At 50.1% G+C, this 19,921-nt stretch overlaps 1 protein-coding gene across 1 annotated transcript in view; it reads right to left on the bottom strand.

The window, feature by feature from the left end:
- Positions 1-18,484, bottom strand: part of IMPA2 (inositol monophosphatase 2) — a 39,125-nt gene extending 20,641 nt beyond the window's left edge. The window contains exons 1-2 of the mRNA XM_008159714.3: positions 18,178-18,484; positions 1,439-1,572 (exon numbers count right to left, since the gene is read on the bottom strand). Of these exons, the coding sequence (XP_008157936.1) occupies positions 1,439-1,572; positions 18,178-18,273 (230 nt within the window). The 5' untranslated portion in view covers positions 18,274-18,484. The remainder of the gene's footprint in view (positions 1-1,438; positions 1,573-18,177) is intronic.
- Positions 18,485-19,921: the final 1,437 nt, after the last annotated feature.

Below are 19,921 nucleotides of genomic sequence, written 5' to 3'. Positions count from 1 at the left end.
TGAGATAACCCAGCCAGTTAGAAGGAAACAACAGGAAAAAAGGAGGGAAGTTTGAATACCAGCTCAGGGGAAGGTCTACTGTGCCTCCCTCGGCCGGATGGACGCTGGGGAGACGGCCTTCCATACCTCGGCGCCTAAGCACGGAGCAATGTGGGCTCTGCCGTCACAGTGATCTATCCAGAAACCAAGCCCTTATGTTCCAGTTTTAGCGATTCTCCATCAGAAAGGAGAGAGACACCCCCCCTCCCCCCCGCAGCCCCCAGCCCCAGGGCAGCTGTTTTCAGGCTGTTCTGCAGAACCCAGGGGGAGGGAGGGGCCTGCGGACCCCTGAGCTCAGGGACCGCCCTCCTCTGGGGTCTGTGGCTCCCTTGAAACTAGATGCAAAATGCCGTGGACACATCTGGATTTTTCGGAGGAAAAGATTTATAGTTGGCACTGGATTCCCCACAATGGTTAAGAATAATGGTGACTCCGAAAAGGTTAAGAGCTTCTCTAGAGAAGGGGGTGGGGTCCTCCTAAAGACCTCGGGCAGGAGAGCAGCCTTCCCCGGGACTCGCGGTGGCCTGGCGAGGAGGCCTGGCGAGGTGGCCTGGGAGGTGGTCTGGGAGGTGGCCTGGCATGGTGGTCTGGGAGGTGGCCTGGGGAGGTGGTCTGATGAGGTGGCCGGGAGGTGGCCTGGGAGGTGGCCTGGGGAGGTGGCCTGGGGAGGTGGTCTGGGGAGGTGGGCTGGGGAGGTGGCCGGGAGGTGGGCTGGGGAGGTGGCCTGGGAGGTGGTCTGGGGAGGTGGCCTGGCATGGTGGTCTGGGAGGTGGCCTGGGGAGGTGGTCTGATGAGGTGGCCGGGAGGTGGCCTGGAGGTGGCCTGGGAGGTGGCCTGGCGAGGAGGCCTGGGAAGATGGTCTGGGAGGAGGCCTGGGAGGTGGCCGGGAGGTGGTCTGATGAGGTGGCCTGGGAGGTGGCCTGGATGTGGCCTGGGAGGTGGCCTGGCGAGGAGGCCGGCACTGCCTGCCAGCAGGGGCACCGCAGCGGGCGGGGCCTGGGCCCAACAGCTGGCGGTGCCACTCAGGGTCACATCCTTAGAAAAGCCGCGTGGCGCCGAGCAGCCAGGGCTGCCCGGGAACATTACTGCTCCAAGTGCCCCCGGAAACATGCTGCGGGGCTTGGCGGAGGGGAGCCCAGCTCTTCCCCGGAGCATGCGCTGTCAAAGTGAAGCCTCGTCCGCATTTACTAGTGTAAGGTAGTACAGTGACCTGAGGGTTCTCAAGACGGAGTAAAAAGAAGGAAAACAAGGGCCAGTTTGTTCACCATGCAATCAAAATACCGGGGGCTTCCTGTCTGAGGTCTGCCCCGTCGACCAGCGCGCAGCCTCCGAGTTGGACCCTGGCCTTCCCATGACCGTGGCCACGAGTGCCTAGGTGTTTCCCCAGGGACACGCCTACCTGTGTGAAGGAAACCGCTTCTGCATCTCAGAAATAATTAAGTCTTCCACCAGGTGGTCCGTTTCTGTCACCAGATCCGCAGCGGATGTTTTTGTGGAGACCTGCTTTTCCTCAGAAAGGGCTTTTCTGATGATCTGCAATAAAAGTCCAGGAGGGCAGGTTAAACTGAAGCCCCCGACGAAGGAGCTCCCCCGCCGGTGGGGCCAGGGCTGCCTCTGGCCAGCACTGGGGGGAGGCGGCGTGTGGGCCAGGGGACCAGTTCCTGACAGGCCTGCCCGGCTTAATCTCACACCCAAGACTTTCTGTTGGGGGTTCTAGAGAGCGTTCATTACCCGCTATTCTTCCCATAAGAATGACAGACTCGCTTGTTGAAGTTTTGTTCTACTTGTGAAACACATTTTCTTGGAAGAAAAAGAGAAAAGCAATGGTTTTGAAGACGGTGAAACCTCCTCCAGTGTAAGGTGATGTAAGCCACCCTTTGATGCATCGGGCCCCCTGAATTTGAATTTATGAGATTTCTGTGTAAAAACATATTTTCCCTAACTCACTGTGTGCATCACATGAGACGGAATATGCTCTTGCACGCAGATTACAGATGCTCAGACTGAGAAGCCTCGGAAAGCTACGATGTTCTTCGAGAGCACGGAGGCGCACTCTGCCCGCTGTTCTGGGTCAGGGCATTCCGGATGCCCCAGGGCACCTGCACCTGAACCAGCTTTGGTGCCAAGTGCCGGAGCCCTCAGGGCTGAGCGCGCAGGCAAGCTCTGCAGATGTGCGGGCTGCCAGCCCATCCCGTCTAAACCCACTACGGCTAAATGCAGGGCCAGGAATAGAGGGCACCCCACCGCTAGTACCCGCCCCCCGGCCCAATCTGGTTCCAGGAAGCGCTGGGAGACCCGAACAGGAGGGCACGTGGAGTGGTCACTCAGTCATGGGATGCGTGGGAGAGGTCAGTTCTAGTTTGTAAAATCAAAACCACCCCTACTCCAGCTCAGGCCTTTCTTGAAATTTCTGTCGTTTCTTACCAAGATGACAAAGTTGGAACACCTAAATAGGACTTCAGATCTTTCCTCCAAAACTGGACACCACCCCAAAATCTTGCATTTCTTTCCAAAGCACCTCGATTGCTCAGCTGCCCAGACTTGATGGCTTTTGCCCATCATGACCCTTATTGTCCGACCTTAGATACATGCTTCCCGATAGCTTTTCCACGTCCAGCCCGTGCTACCTACCAATGAGGCTGAGGAGGAGGCAGGAAGAGATTCACCTGGAAGTCTGCAGGCACGAGATGCTCACTTGGAATTTTAACCCTTTGCACTCGCTTGCTTTTTTCTCGATTCCTTTATCCTAATGCTAACCGTGTCGAGTCACACTCGACATCTGAGTGCAAAAGGTTAAAGAATGAGCAGGAGAACCTTCTGGACATGGAGCAGTCCCTCCCTTTTATGTTTCTCACAGAAGTCCCCGTCCTAGTACTGGCCCAAACAATACTGAGCCTGGACAGGTGTTATATGTGTGTTTGTTTGTTCTTTTCAGCTTAGTTGCAAAGGTAATCAACACAAACTATAGAAAATGTGGAGTGTGATGTATTTTGTAAGTAACACAAAAGACAAAGCACACAGCAGTCGTGCGTAGGGCATTAGCCAAAGACGGTCCCTGTCCTATTTCTGTGCGAGCCCGCGGGCTGCCACCCGGGCCTTCCCGTTCCTCTGTCTGCAGCATCCCCCTCATCGCTGTCAGGTTCATCGCCTAGAAACACCAATTTGCACAAAGCCAGCTCCCACCGAATAAATCTCTGTGGGTTCCTGTTTATGAATATCAAACGCCTCAAATCTAGCTCATATCGAACCTGCCCCGTCCTCCAGAAATCCCTAAATTCGTAGCTAGTCCAGACCTCCTGTCCACAGGTAATTTGACAGTGAGCTTGGGTCTAGTCTAGTATGGTAATTCAGTGTGGTGTGTGTGTGGGAAAGAGTGTATGTGGTTTATGTTGTATATGTAGGAGGGTATATGTGTATATGTGGGGGTTTATGTAGTGTGTAGGGAAATATGTGGTGTGTATGTGGGGTGTGTGTATGTGGTATGTATGTATGGTTTGTATGTGCTTGTGAGGGTGTTGTATACAGTGTGTGTGATCTGTGTGAGTAGGTATGTATACACATAGTTAGAGAGAGGGAGAGTGAAACACACCCTAAACAGGGGACATACCACTGGAGCTTCTTAAATATTAATGTACACGAATCACCTGGGGTCTTGTTGCAGTGAAGACTGTGATTGTACAGGTGTGGGTTTTGGGGCCTGAGATTTGCATTTCTGACAAGTTCTGTGGCGACACTGATGCTGGGGCCACACTTGAGTAGCAGGGACTGGAGCGCTCTGTGAGGAAGGGTTCTCAGGAGGTGGGGTGTTCTGGGACCCCATGTGAGTCCTGGGGCCTCCACCCCGAGAGGACACAGCTTCATTTACACTCACCCTATCCCCACCTGGGGTAGGCACGCATGCAATTCAAGATCATGATCCCCTGTCGTCTCTATGTGTTTTTAAACATCATCAGCTCGTGTCATTTTAATGCTCGAACTACCCAGTGGCTTCCCGTCGCTCTTAGAACAAAGCCCCAGACCCCACAGGAGGGGACCCTCGCCGCCCGCCAGTCTCGCCTCCCAAAGGCCACTGGTTTTCTGGCCCGTCCCAACCAAATCTGTTTCTGTCCCAGTGACTTTGTATTTTCTGGTTCTTCTGTCTGGAACTTCTCGCATCTGAAATCATCCCGTTTGCTTCATGGTTGACGCAATGTCTCTCCCCAGTGGCACGTGAGCTCCGGGAGAGCAGCGTTCACTCCCTTTCGTTCCCTGCCACACTGTTAGCGTCTAGAATTGTACCTGGCAGAGTAGGTCTCCAAAATTCTTTGAATCGTGAATTAAATACACATCAGGCTGCTTGAATAGCTTCTGCACCATTTTATCCAAGTGAACCTCTCGTGTTTGTGTGAATACTAACCACCTTGGTCTTTTTGTTTCATTTCATTGTGGTATTGTTGGTTTTTTGTTTTTGTTTTTTTTTGGTTGTCCTGTTAAAAACAGTCTTACTGTGCTTGAAGTCTGACAAACTTGAGCCTCCACCCACTGGCCCTATCTCTTGGAGCTGGCCTCAGTCTGCTTTATGGCACTCAAGTCCATTCTCCACCCACAGCCAGAAGAGTTTGTTAAAACTCTGATCTTAACCATGGCTCCTCCCAGCATAAAGTTCTTAATGGCTCCCTATTACTCCAAGATAAAAGTCAACACCTCCGTGAAGGTGGCATGCAGTGGCTTTCGAGAATTGGCCTTCTAGCAGACAATCTGACCCCAAAGAGCCAGTCTCCCCTTCTTCCATTTAGCAACAGAAGCCCCGGGTTTAGCAAGGGGTGGAGCCACCTCAGCAGTCTGCCCCTCGGCCTCTCGTGCAGGCAGGTGTGGCCTGTGTCTGCGTTCTACCCAAGAGGATGTGAATGGAAGTTCTCTGTGCAGCTTCTGAGTCACACCCTTAAAAGGCCACTTCCGCTTGTTCTTTCCCCCTTTGCCACCCGGTGTGACGTGGGTGTGGTGGTGAGAGGTCAGTTTTGGTCACATGGACAAACAACATCTCCCTAGAACAGTGGTCGGCAAACTCATTAGTCAACAGAGCCAAATATCAACAGTACAACGATGGAAATTTCTTTTGAGAGCCAAATTTTTTCAACTTAAACTTCTTCTAATGCCACTTCTTCAATTAGACTTGCCCAGGCCGTGCTATTTTGTGGAAGAGCCTCACTCAAGGGGCCAAAGAGCCGTATGTGGCTCGCGAGCTGCGGTTTGCCGACCCCGGGCCTAGAACAAGCAGAACGAAACCTGATCCGGGAGTGACTTCGTGAAGTAGAGGCCCTGCTCCCCAGGCCTCGAACTGGACTTTTATGGGAAAGAGAAAGGAACCTGCCTTGCCTCTGTCATTGATCTCTGTGAGGGAAGCCAGACCATCCATCGAGGATAAACAGGCCTTCCCTAGCCGTTGCATTCCCATCTCCTCTACCCTCCGCCTTGCTGCATTACTGCTATGCTCCAGCCACATATAACTGGCCCCTTGGGATTGCACGCAATCCACTCCACCTTAAGGGCCCCGGTCTGTTTGTCTCTGTCTCCACCTCCCACAGGCCTGTTTTGCAGCTGATACAGGGGCTGCCACACAGTCGGGCCTCAGTGAACATCTGCTGAATGAATGAATGAATGAAGATTTCTTGACCGCTGCACACGGAGTTCAGAGGCCACTAGAGTCTGGAAGACTTTTTAGCCAGTGCTCTTGTGAAGTCACATCTAGCCTCCCTGGTATTTATGCACTTGGTCTTCCGGGTCCAAAATATACACAACTGTACTGTGTTGAGGAGATGCATGCTCAGGGGCGTGTGTGGGCAGTTTGGGGAATGTCTGATGTCATCTGGACAACCTTTCCAGAGGAACCAGGCCCCTAGCTATAAATCATACAAACGGAGGGAAGATTTATGGATTCAGACGGAGCATGTTGTATCATGTTCTCTTTTTAAAGAATTTCTTTTCTGATTTTATTAGCACTATTGGTGTGCTATGTTCATGACGTGTGGCATGTATCCCAAGGAAGGCCACGGGCCTGAATGTTCCCGTGTCCTGTGGCAGCGGGGCAGGCTGCCCGGAGTGCTGCGGCCAGTCCTCTCGCATCTGCTGCTGCTCCTTCAGGCCCTGGCTCACCACCCACTCATCCAGTCACACACCCAGATATTGAGATTGCGCTTCTGAATTACTTTCCTGAAGTACGCTGCCCTTCTCATACTGCCTACCATCACTTGCTGCATTGCTAACACAGCCTCCTACATCCTTTGGTCTTGCTCCCCCGAAGTGCTGTCCACCCTGTGCAGAGTGGCCTCTCTGGAAAGCAGATCTACCCGCTGGCACTCTCTGTGGCCTGTTGGGCTCACCAAGAGGACGGCGGGCCCGTGTCCGGTGTGAGGTCCTCCACAAGCCGCCCTGGCGACACTTGGCCCCACAGCAGCCTGGCCCTGTCCCCTCGCCGTGCCCAAGAACTCTCTGGTGTTCTCCCTCCACACCCTTATGTCTTCGAACATGATGTTCTTCGTGCCTGCAATGGCCGCCCTGGATGCCGCCTGCCCATTTGTCCTTGAGGACGCCACTCAAGCCCGTTTTCTCAGAAAGCTGTCTGGGTAGCCCTCATCCGCCCACTTGGGGGAGGCACCTGCTCTTGGTCAGTGGTTCCCTAGCATGAACGCACGTCTCAGTCACTGCACGGACTTGGTGTTTCATCACTGTCAGGCATGGGCCTGTGTCTTCCACTAGACTGTGAGCTTCCCGAGGGCAGAAGCTCTGCTTTTCATCGTCGTAGCGCCAGACCACCCTTCCCCACAACACTAAGTAGGTCTGCTCTCGCCCTCTTGGCTCCAGGCCCACTGGGGCAATATGCATTGTAATGGAAATTTGCCAAACTCACCTGACGGATTTTCATATATGAGATCGCTATGAAAACTAGATTCCTTTCAGTCACCACGAGTTAATGGCAGTAAACTAATCTAAAAAAATATACAGGTTCAATGTAAACCCTATCAAAATTCCAATGGAACTTTTCACAGAAATAGAAAAAACAATCCTGAAATTTGTATGGAATCATGAAAAACTCTGAATGGCCAAAGCAAGAGAAAAGATGGAGGCACCACACTCCCTGATTTCAAACTATATAACAAAGCTATAGTAATTAAAACAGTATGGCATTGGCTGCAAACCAGACACACAGATCAATGGAACAGAATAGGGAGCTCAGAAATAAACCTACATATATATGCTCAATTAATTTGCAACAAAGGAGTCAAGAATATACAATGGGGAAAGGATAGTCTCTTCAATAAAGGGTGTTGGGAAAACTGGACAGCTACATGCAAAAGAAGGAAACTAGAACACTGTCTTACATCATACACATAAAGTAACTCAAAGTGGATGAAAGACTTGAACTTAAGACCTGAAACCACAAAACTCCAATAAGAAAACAGGTGATAAGCTCCTTGACAAAGGTCTTGGCGATGATTTTTTAAATCTGCCACCAAAAGCAAAAGCAACAAAAGCAAAAAATCAATAAGTGGGACTTCCTTAAACTAAAGCTTCTGCACAGCAAAGGAAACCATCAACAAAATGAAAAGGCAACCTATTAAATGGGAGAAAATAATTGCAAGTCATATATCTGATAAGAGACTAATATTCAAAACATATAGTAACTCATACAACTCAATAACAAAGAAACAAACAACCCAATTAATAAATGGGAGAAGATATGAATATACATTTTCCAAAGACATACAGATTGCAAACAGGTATATGAAAAAGTGCTCAACATCACTAATTATCAAGAAAATGCAAATCAAAACTACAATGAGATATTACCTCAAACCTGTTAGAATGGCTATCATAAAAATAAAAAAAAGAAAAGAAATCAGTGTTGGCGAGGGTGTGGAGAGAAAAGAAACTCTTGTGTACTGTTGGTGAGAATGTAAATTTGGTGAAAGCACTATGGAAAACAGTACAGAGGCTCCTCAAAAAATTAAAAATAGAATTATCATATGATCCAGCAATTCCACTTCTGAAGAAAACAAAAACTCTAATCGAAAAGATCTCTGCCCCCATTTTCACTGTAGCATTATATACATAGCCAAGATATCGAAGCGACCTGTGTTCATTGATGGATGAATGAGCAAAGAAACTGTAATATATATAACCCCAAGCTTACAGATACAGAGAACAGAGTGGTGGTTCTAAGAGGCAGAGGGTTGAAGGGGGTGGGAGAAATGGGTGAACTGTTTGTTTTTTTATAAGTTTAAGAAAATTGAATAAAAACTTTAAAAAAGAAATGGCAGAATGGCTAAGGCTCTAGAGTTAGACTGCTAAGTTTAAAAATAATAAAAATAAACATTTTAAAACTTGGAAACTCTGCAGTTCTTAATGAAGAAAATGCACATGAAAAATTTCCGTCTGAATGTAATTCTTTTTTTTTTCCAATATATTCCATTGATTTTCCACAGAGAGGAAGAGAGAGGGATAGAGAGTTAGAAACATTGATGAGAGAGAAACATTGATCAGCTGCCTCTTGCACACCCCCTACAGGGGATGTGCCCGCAACCAAGGTACATGCCCTTGACCGGAATCGAACCTGGGACCCTTGAGTCCGCAGGCCGACGCTCTATCCACTGAGCCAAACCGGTCTTGGCTGAATGTAATTCTTATTTCCACCGATTCACTTTAGCATCAGACAGATCTGAATTTAAACTCCACTTGGGAGACATTGGGGGAATCACTGAGCTTCTCAGAGCCTTAGTTTCCACATCTGTAATAACAGTGGTATCTAAGAAATTGGACTGTTATAAGAATTAAATGAGGACGTGAATATAATGGTCTTGGTACACAAAATAATTTTTATATAAACTTGGACTGTCACCACTCTAGTTATTTGTGAGAACATGTGTTTGACAAAAACTTTTTAAAAATATATTTGTATTGATTTCAGAGAGGAAGGGAGAGCTAGAAACATCAACGATGAGAGAGAATCATTGATCGGCTGCCCCTCTGCACGACCCCCACTGGGGATCAAGCCCACAACCTGGGCATGTGCCCTTGACCAGAATCGAACCTGGGACCCTTCAGTCCACAGTCCGACGCTCTATCCACTGAGCCAAACGGGCTAGAGCTTGACAAAATTTAATGACTTGTGACAAAAAAAACCCAACATAACAAATCCTACCATATACACAATGTGCAAATCTCAAATGAGATGCTAAAATACTAGGTTAAGAAAATTTTAATTCATAAATGTTTCTACATGAGAGAAAGGCAGTGATAGAATGCTGTATTTTTCAAATTAACTGGTAGACTCAAACAGCCCTGTCCTTTAGCCACAGTTGCATCCACAGGGGACTGGCCTGTAAGGGTGCCAGGTGAGTTACCTGCTGAAAGCCCTTTCCCATGCCCGTTTTCTCTCAGTCTTCGAGAGTTTAAACATTCTCATTCTGCCAGCAATAAGTTAGTGCATGCTGTTTTTCATTAATGTTTTTCAGCTACTCACTAACTATGCATGCACTTCACAGACCTCCTGCCCTGGGTCTCTCCGTCCAAATAACATTCTGTTAATGTTTACTATATAAAATATGTCCTTCAGTCACTAAAGCCTGAATTTCATGTGGGTGAAGAGGGTCCCCTGGATTTGGCATGGGAGGTGGCTGGGTGCCCAGCAGGGCTAGTTCAGAGGAGGACTGGGGTGCTGAATACACCACCCACGTGGCCAAGGGACAGTGGACGCATGGTTCTGAGACTGGCTTAGCTACAGTGGACATGACATTGCCCCTGGGCTGAATTCTTCCCTTATCTCCTTGGGAGAAAGATGTAAGCCAGGCCAGCCTTAGATTCTGGCCCCATGAGGCCAAGAGACAAGGAGGAGCCTGAACTCAAAACTTACTTTTCTCTCTCCAAACCTCAGCTTCTTGGGACCTGAGCTCGCCTACCCAGACCCCACTCCTAGGGCTGGGGGTAGGTGGGGCCTGGAATCCACTAGCGGCGTTTCCATTCTCTGGCTACTCTCCCCGCAACCCCAAAGACAGAACATTCCACTACTGTGCCTCATTTGGGCTAGCGATTAAGTACCCACACAGGCCCACTCACTTCCATGTGAGGGTGACACCAGCCTTTTCTTCTAGCCTTGAGTGAGACGCAGGTGGGATTTCACTCACTCACTCCTGCACCAAGGGTTGGGCTGATGGAAGGGCTGAGGTACAAATGCCTCTGGAAAAAAAGTGCTCCTCATTTTTCTCGAACAACTTTTTAAAAAATATAAATATATATTTTTTATTTCAGAGAGGAAGGGAGAGGGAGAAAGAGATAGAAACATCAATGATGAGAGAATCATTAATCAGCTACCTCCTGCACGCCCCACACTGGGGATTGAGCCCGCAATCCGGGCATGTGCCCTTGACCGGAATTGAACCTGGGACCCTTCAGTCTGCGGGCGGACGCTCTATCCACTGAGCCACACTGGCTAGGGCGCAAACAACTTTTACTAGCAAAATGGGCATAAGAAACATGCCCCTTTCCTTACAATCGTGTATCAGGAAAATGGCAGTTGGCCTTGCAACAGGGTCAGGGACCAGTGGGCCTTGGACACTTGGACCCCAAAAGGAGCAGCTGCTACGCTGCGCCTGCCAGTTGCTGCCCCACGGGGACTCTGTCTCGGCTGAGGTTTTAAATGTTGGCGAAAGTTTTACAACTGTCAGTGCAGGCTGACCCCCACCCTTCGGAGCTAAGCGGAAACTGGAGGCCTGGACTTGGGGCACGGAGCACAGTGTGGGGACACAGTGAGACAGGGGACTAAAGGCAGGGAAATGGTGAAATCATCACCCCTCAACTGTCTTCCTCAAGTGGGCAGGCGCTTCTGAAGCAATGGGCAACCCAAGACCTCCACATACTGACATTTGAGAATCTCCTAGGGCAGTGGTCGGCAAACTCATTAGTCAACAGAGCCAAATATCAACAGTACAACGACTGAAATTTCTTTTGAGAGCCAAATTTTTTAAACTTAAACTTCTTCTTCAAAATAGACTCGCCCAGGCCGTGGTATTTTGTGGAAGAGCCACACTCAAGGGGCCAAAGAGCCAGCCGCATGTGGCTCGCGAGCCGCAGTTTGCCGACCACGGTCCTAGAGGAAAAACCAGGAGCTTGACTTGGGGACCATCCCATGGCAGAGCTCAGGGGTGGACAAGCCCGCTCTCTCCCTGTCCTGGGTCTGGCCTTCATATCATCCAAGGCCAATGGCTCTCAAATTGGAGTCTCCACCCTGAACTTCTCCCCTGAACTCTGGTTCCAAACTCAACACCACTTAGAATAACCCACGGCCAATTCCAGTGAAGCATGCTGGAAACGCAGCACCGGACTTCCACCTCCAATCCTGTTCCTCCTGCAGTTTCGCCATCTCAGGAAGCAGCAAATCCATTCAACCAGTTTTGCAGGCCTGAACCCTGAAGGCATCCCTGCCTCCTCTCTCACACCCTAATTCGAATCCAACAGCAAACTTGAACCTCAGCATGCGGAATACATCTGTTTTTACCACCTCCTTCACTACATCCCAGTCAAACCCACCCTCATTTCTCACCTGACTATTTTAACAGCTTCCTTTCAGATATCCGATTCTGGTCCCTCCATGTCCTGGGGCCCCATGCAGCCCAGGGTGGGCCCCACACAGGACTCTGACCAAAACCTCTCATCACACTCAGAGTAAAGGCTAAAGTTCTTTCCAGAGTTACCCTTCAAATATTTGTTGAGCAAATAAATCTCTAACCATCATTTAATCTCACCAAGTTAAAAACAGAATATACAGGAGGCCAATGAACACACAAAAGATACTTAAGTTCATTAGTCACATGGGACATGCAAATTAACACCACAATAAGCCCTGGCCAGAGTGGCTCAGTTGGTTGAGCATCCTCCTGTGCACCGAATGGTCACCAGTTTGATGCCCTGTCAGGGCACATGCCCAGGTTGTAGGCTTCATCCCTGTAGGGGGTGTGCAGGAGGCAGCCGATGGATGATTCTCTCTCATCATTGATGTTTCTATCTCTCTCTCCTTCTCCCTTCATCTCTGAAATCAGTAAGAATATATTTTTAAAAAGAGTTGAAAGAGTAAATTATCATACATTCACATAACAAAATAGTATACAGCAGTGGTTATCAAAGTGTGTGTTTTTTAATCCTCACCCGAGGATATGTTTTTATTTGAGAGAGAGAAAGGGAGAGGGGGACAGAGAGAAGGAAGAAAGAAACATCGATGTGAGGAGAAACATGGATCGGTTGCCTCCCGTATGCACCCCAACCAGGGATCGAACCTGCAACCTGGGTATGTGCCCTGACAGGGAATTGAACCTGTGACCTTTTGGTGCATGTGACAACGCTCCAACTGAGCTATCAGTGTCTGGAAAACACAGAGTAGTCTGATCTGGCTAGACAAAGGGCTGGTTTCTAGATCGGCAGTATCAGTACCAGCTGGGAATTTGATGGAAATGCTAATTTACTCCAGACTTTAGGAATCAGAAACCAGGGGTGGGACTCAGCTTGCCCTGAAAAGCCTTCCAGGCGCTTCACATACAAAGGAAAGTGTGAGGACCACTTCTCTGCAGCCACCAACCTGATGACTTTGACACAGATAATTAAAAATACTGTTGGGAAGTCGGAAGATGACTATCAATGGGTACAGAGAAAACTAAGCAAAAAAATAAAACAAAACAGAACAACAACAAAAAAACCACTTTATTTTTAACTTTAAGAAAAATGCAGGCTGTGCTGTGGCCGGGTTGCTCAATTGGTTGGATCATCGTCCCATGCACCAAAAGGTCTTGGGTTCGATTCTCAGTCAGGGCACTATCCAGGTTTCAGGTTTCTCTCTCACATCAATGTTTCTCTCTCTCTCAAAATAAATAAATAAAAAATAAATAAATAAATAAATCCAATAAAAACATATCCTCAGGTGAAGATTGAAAAAAAAGAAAATACAGGGTGTATAAGAAATAAAAGACATGTAATATAGCTATACTGCCTGATTCAACCTTGCATTACAATTGCATGGTCATCAGAATGTGATCTGGAGCCCTAGCCGGTTTGGCTCTGTGGATAGAGAGTCGGCCTGTGGACTGATGGGTCCCAGGTTCGATTCCGGTCAAGGGCACGTACCTCAGTTGCAGGCTCCTGGCCCTGGTCTGGGGCATGGGCCCTGGTCAGGGGCATGTGGGAGGCAACCAATCAATGTGTCACTCTCGCATCGATGTTTCTCTCTGTCTCTCCCTCCCACTCTCTAAAAGTCAATGGAAAAAATATCCTTGGGTGAGGATTTAAAAAAAAAAAAAGAAGAATGTGATATGCATACCAATGGAACCACACAGATAACTCAGCCACACAGCGTAATCTAGCATCTAAATGAGTGGCAGAATCCTATTATTTACAAAATGGGTGTAACTCAGAAAACTGAACATAGTGATCTCTGGGGAAAAGTATAAAGGATGACATGGGCCAGGACATTGCTGTTTTTCATGACAGTCCTTTTAGTAGTATTTCACTTATAAAACTCCCTGTGTGAATAACTGATAACAATTAAAATCACAAGTCAAAACAATACTTTGTTGTCAAAAGCAAGCCAGACAAAGAGATGATACTGGGTCAGAGTCCACAACGTGCGCTCTCTGCTCTGGGGAGCTGAGCATTCCGAGCCCACGGTGGGAAGAGCGGCCCAGGGACCCAGGGTCAGCAGGATGGGGGAGAAGCACAGGACAGAGAAGGAAGTCACCCCGGAAGGTCCAGGAAGGAAGGGGCACAGTAACCCAGCCCTGGAGGGACAGGATGGTTTTCAATAAACATAGGCAAGAAGGGCATGAAGATGCAATGTATTTAGAAAAGGCAGACTAGTTTGATCTGGCCGAACAAAGGCCTGGTCCACCCAGGGGCTGTTGGGACAACAGGCCTCACTTCTCAAGCCTGGGCCCTGGGGAGGGTAACCTGCATGGGTGTGTGAGGCCACTAGAGCGGCGCGGTCTGAAGTTCTGAGGGTAGAGGGCTGGGTTTTCGCTTTCTGCCTTTTCCTGGGATGTTCTTACCGGTACTCAGAGATGAATTCACTGGGAAGCTAATGGCAGGGAGGCTTTGCTAGGGACCATAGCAAAGTGGGCTGACAGGGCCGCACAGAAGGACCTCTTTTAAGTTTGCAACACTCAGCTCCCCTAATTGCAGATCTAACTGCTCCTTCCACTATGACCTCCCCGCCATCCTATTTCCTACCCGGTGGCACTGGAGTGGGGCATTAGCTTTTTTGGCTAAACGGAAGTTGAGTAGAGATGGGTTTACTTTGGGTTTGATGGATATATCTGTAGTCACATCTGTCTGTAAGTTATTGTTAGTCATCCTGTGTAGGAATGGCTTCCAGAAATGCTTCCACTGCCTACCACACCAGCTGACCGGGCATGGTGACATGGAGGGCAGGGCCAGAGGAGTGTGTGAGCATGGACAGTGGCAGCTGGCACCAGGGATCACGGAAAGAAACAAGGCTTCAACACTGTGGAGCCAGATGCTGGTCTATGGAAAATTCTCTCACACCTTACAACTAATATATAAAAGAAAAGTGACAGGATTCTCAAATTTGATGGCAATCCTAAAAATTTATATGACCTTACCAGTAACAAGTTTGAAGCCTAAATAAATTTCAATCATCCATGCTCTAAGAAAGCCTAAATTTATCTTTCTATTCTCTCCAGAGAAAATATCCCCAAATCATTGTCATTTGAAGATGCAGAGTATAAAGCCAAAAAAAAAGTATTATAGAAGATTGAGAAGTAGTTAAAGATTTATTTTTATGTATTTTGTTATATTGCTAGCATCTTAAAATTTATACTGTTGATTTTTCTTATTCTAAGTAATTTTTATATCTAATTTTTATATTTTTTTGTAAAGAGGGCCCCTAATTTGTTTAAGCTCGATATGCCCAACAAAACCTGCATCTACCCTTGCAGGACAATTTAAAAAGCATAGTTTTGCCCTGGCCGGTTTGGCTCAGTGGATAGAGCGTCGACCTGTGAACTTAAAGGTCCCAGGTTCGATTCTGGTCAAGGGCACATACCCGGGTTGTGGGCTCAATCCCGAGTGGGGGGCTTGCGGGAGGCAGCCGATCAATGAGTCTCTCTCATCATTGATGTTTCTATCTCTCCCTCTTCCTTCCTCTCTGAAATCAATAAAAATCTATTTTTAAAAAAGCATAGTTTCGTATGATACTTTGGTTCACCTGTCACAAAAAATATGACAGACATCCATTCCCATGAATGCTGCTATATGCATTTGTGGTGGTGATGGGGTTTCCCAAGCCCAACAACTAGGCAGGGGCTCCTGAGTGGTGTGGGTGGCTGGGCCTGCAGGGGAAGGGATGAGTTTTAGAGGGACTGCAGGCTGGGGTGGTGGAGAGTCAAGGAGAAGGGGGGAGAATGGGGAGGCCTTCGTGCTGAGGTGGCACTCTGGGCCAGGGAGGCCACACAGGCTGCGTTTGTGGAGACTCTCAGAAACGGGGAGCAAAGTGTCTAGTGCTGCCCTGACCCGAACCCATGTCTGAAAGATCAAGGGCAGTGATATTTATCTTTTTAAAAAATATATATATTTTATTGATTTTTTACAGAGAGGAAGGGAGAGGGAATAGAGTTAGAAACATTGATGAGAGAGAAACATCAATCAGCTGCCTCCTGCACACTCCCTACTGGGTATGTGCCCGTAACCAAGGTACATGCCCTTGACCGGAATCGAACCTGGGACCTTTCAGTCCGCAGGCTGACACTTTATTCACTGAGCCAAACCGGTTAGGGCGATATTTATCTCTTGGGAGGCCCCCTCCCTCTTGTTTTACCTTTCAGCAAAGAGAACCCAGACTCGGGAATTCAGAACACATAACTGTCTCAGGAGCAGCTGAGGGTAGCAAACTCAATATAATAGCAGAACACTGGGTACCGGTGACGGGTGGGCATTCTGGGCCACAAGGCCACAGAAAATGTGCCAAACGCTGCATTAGTTAAGAAGGACTCCAAAAGGATCACCACTAACTACCTTTTCATTCCTCTCTGGCCTGTCTGGCTAACGGCCACATTTTCCCAATCCGCACCCCATTACTGAGAACACTATTAGACAACTTGCCCCTCTTTGCACAGGTTGCAACGACCTTGTGTGGCTTTTGTCCCAGCCACAGACCATTCGGCCATCCTCCTCACGGCCGGGCAGGCAGGAAGCGTCAGCATAATGCTCAAGAGGGAGCCCGGAGTCCTGGGCTCCCTGACAAGACTCCTAATGGCAGAATCTTTATTTCACCCTTCCCCCTCTTAAAATTTTTTTTTTGCTGTTGCAAACACATAGATATCTTCTAAATAAGTTAAAATTTGTAAGGCTCTTAGAATGGTGCCTGCCGTATTGCAAGTTCTACATAAGCATTTGTTAAATTGTTTTAAACCCCTCTGTAACTTCAAGGATCTAAGTTTGAAAAAAGCCACAGAAACCCGTAACAACTCACCAGGATTTACACAGTAGTGCCTGACTCCTAAGCTGGCTTTTCCTCAAAGCCTCAAGGAAGGAAAGTTTTATGGTGGAATGTAAAAGTTACTAAATATCCTGGTGACAGTCGCTCTGAAAAGGAAGGGAGGGGGCCTGGAGGGAGGGGGGAGGGGCAGGAGAGCAGTCCCCCCCCCCCCAAATACAGTGGCTGTGCTTTCCAGGAAGAATATCCCCAGGAGCTTCATCATTCTAGCTCCTAAGGTTTGGGGTCTCCTTTTGGTGCAGGAGGGGAAGGTGATGGAGCCCAAGGACAGCCTCTCAACACTCCTTTAAGCCACGCATTCCTTCCCGACCGAGTCTTGGGTCTTTAAAACCACAGAGGGAGGGCCCTCCAATACTAAATGTGAAGATTAACTTTTAAAGGGGATCAGAGGATTCATATCCAGGTAAAGCACTATCCACTGTACACAGGACGACTCAGGACTGAAAACAGCCCGATCTGAACCCTGAGGGAAGACTCATAGAGCATTTTAACACTGTGGGAAAAACTTTTTCAGACTGGTAGACCTGAAAAAGAAAACGCTGTCTGGATACCAAGTCTCTCTCCTCTCACAGCTTCCTCTCCTGTTCATCTTCACCCTCCAGATCACCAGAGCACAAGTACCTACCTTAACACGCAAAATAGCAGTAAGCCATCTTCCCACCCAATCTAAGCCCTGCCTGACAGTCCTCGGAGAACCAGTACCCACTGATTCACCCTGCCGTAGGAACCGTGCCCCGATCAGGCACTGAAGACACTGAGGGAGATGTGGGGAACAGAACACACACAAATGAAAGTGAGACAAGAGAGGGGCTGCGTTTTCAAACTCTGGTCTGGGGTTTACGCTCTGCTGCTCGGTTTTCATCCTGCGGGTCGGTTATCGATGTTTCTCCAATCCCTGAGTGGAACCACTCTGAGGCCGTGGGCCGGAGTCAGTCTGCATTTAGGATGCTTGAGGAAAGACAAACAGCCAAGCCTGCCAGGTCTCCACGTAGCTGGGGTTGAAACCTGGGGGAAACCACACCCATGTCCTGGCCTCCCGGATCAATTCAAAGGTCTTTCAACACCAACAGCTGTGACATTCAGGCCTGGGAGAAACATCTAAAGCCCTGGACTGATTTGCATAGTCGGTATATTGTAACTTGCTGTCTCCTACCCAAAGGTCAAGTCACCTACAGTTAGCCATCAACGGCCAAAGGAGAGGGGCCCTGTGCGGCAGGCTTTAAGGGGTGCTTGCCACCACCACGGGGGAAAAAGAGGTGCTCACCTCCCGGCTCCTGGGGTGGAGACGGTAAAGGGAAGGTCTATGCAGGAAACGAGCACAAAGACTTCTTTCACTTATCACGCCTCGGTCAGCCGTCACCAGACGCCCACCGCACACGGCCCAGCTGCGCGGGACCTTCCCCAGCCCAGCCCAGCCCAGCCCCGCGGCCGCACGTGGTCCCAGGCCCAGCTCCCGCAAGCCCCAGAGGAGCCCCGTGGGTCTGACTTTACTTCTGATCGGACTTTCCTAAGTGCCGAGTGGGTGTGATGCGGGAAGCGTGCCGCCCGGCCCGCGGGGCTGCGCTCACGCGGACTCCGCCAGGGCGCAGGAGGGGGGCCGCAGCGCTCACCTGTCCCGCCCGCAGCGCCAGCTGCACGGCCAATTCGAAGCACTCTTCCCAGGGGCCCTCGGCGGACGCCGCCTGGTCCTCGAGGTTTGGCTTCATCGCGTCCTCGCGGGGCCCCGCCACCTCCAGCCCTCCAGGCCGGTCCCCCACCGGCTCCCACCGCTCCAGAACCAGGCTCCGCACTCCCTCTTCTTACTCCCGCCACTCGCGCCTCGGCCTTCGCGAGCCCCACTTACGGTGCCGCGGGAAGGGCGAGGAGCGGACCGGGGCGGGGGGGGGAAGCCGCGCCGCGCGTCCCAAGCCCCGCCCCGAGCCCTGCCCCCCGCCGAGCCCCGCCCCTCACGGCTCTCAGCCTTGCTTCGCGCTTAGCCCTCCCCAGCCCCGCCCCGAGACCCTGCCTCGAGCCCGCCCACCTCCGCCGAGCCCCGCCCCGCCCAGGGCTGAGTGCCGCTTCACATTTCACCAGAGCCCCGCCCCTCCTCTTATAGCCACGCCCCTCACCACCGAGCCACGCCTCCCTCCGCCGAGCCCCGCCCCGCCCAGGGCTGAGTGCCGCTTCACATTTCACCAGAGCCCCGCCCCTCCTCGCCGAGCCCCGCCCCTCTCCGCCGAGCCCCGCCCCTCCTCGCCGCGCATCCTGCTTTCCGTTCCCCCGGTCCCGCCTCTCTCCGCCAAGCCCCGCCCCCTCTAGATGGATCCTGGACTGGCACTCTGGTCATCACTGGGGTTGGGCGGGAGAAGGGGGGGTGCTGGGGACGGTGGGCCTGGGGTAGAAGCCTTTGAGCCTGACCGCGGCCGGGTCCGGGGCAGGCTTCCATCTGGGTGGACATGCGCGGCTGAGGCTACGACTCAGCCCAGCACGGAGGTGCTATCCATCCCACCCGGGGGCGCCCCGGACCCTCTCGCCCAGCCCGGCGGCCCGCGCACGCGTGGCCGAGGGGCGGTCACATCCTAAAGGAACTTTCTTCAGCTGCTAGCGGGTCGCTCTGAGCGGAAGACCACTGGGTGCCCGATGATGATCTCCGCCTGCTCGGTCGGCCGCGGCGCTAGTCCTCCTCGCTCGCGGCAGAGAGCACAAAGCTCCTGTGTTCCCGAAAGCTTGGATGCAAACGAGAAGCTTTCACCCCAGCTCAAAACCAAACACCACGATGACAGTGTCCGGATTTTTATAACTGTCTGAGCTCAGAACTCCGATGTAGAGCCCTAACTGTGTGACTGGCCCCTCTCGGTAATGAGGAATGACCTTTCCCACCTTGGACCCTTGAACGCTGCTGAACCCCGGTGCCGCCTAAACATAAATAAACAAAAAGCATTTCCCAAGAGAGGGACTCCGCGGTGTCCAGGAGTTTCATTTCATAAGCTGCCGTGCCTACTACTGCTTTCTAAAAGATGCTGACCCACATAAAATTATTCTGCAGTGCCATGTCGGAGAGCCTAGAGAACAATGGGAGTTTGTACAGGAAACTTGATGGGATACCTTTTACCCAATTAACCTAATGATGGGATTAAATGTTTTTAGCTTTTGTCCATGAGCACTGTATGTTAAATAAAGTTTCACAATACTTATTGTAGAGCAGCTGTAGGTGTATGGTATGAGACAAAAAGAACAAGGAGGAGTTAGGGATCCAGAGCTGGGTAGGGCTTTAGTCTCTACCTTAGCCTGGCCCAGTATTCTAGTCCCACAGCTCCAGAATTGCCTCAGCTCCAACTATAGGCCAGTTTGGGGCAACTAGGGGCATGCTAGTCT

The sequence above is a fragment of the Eptesicus fuscus genome, chromosome 12 (genome assembly GCF_027574615.1).
Source record: "Eptesicus fuscus isolate TK198812 chromosome 12, DD_ASM_mEF_20220401, whole genome shotgun sequence".
In the NCBI taxonomy this organism is placed as follows: Eukaryota; Metazoa; Chordata; class Mammalia; order Chiroptera; family Vespertilionidae; genus Eptesicus; species Eptesicus fuscus.
The sequence above is the reverse complement of the archived record's forward strand: the minus strand, read 5'-3'. Positions and strand labels throughout refer to the sequence as shown.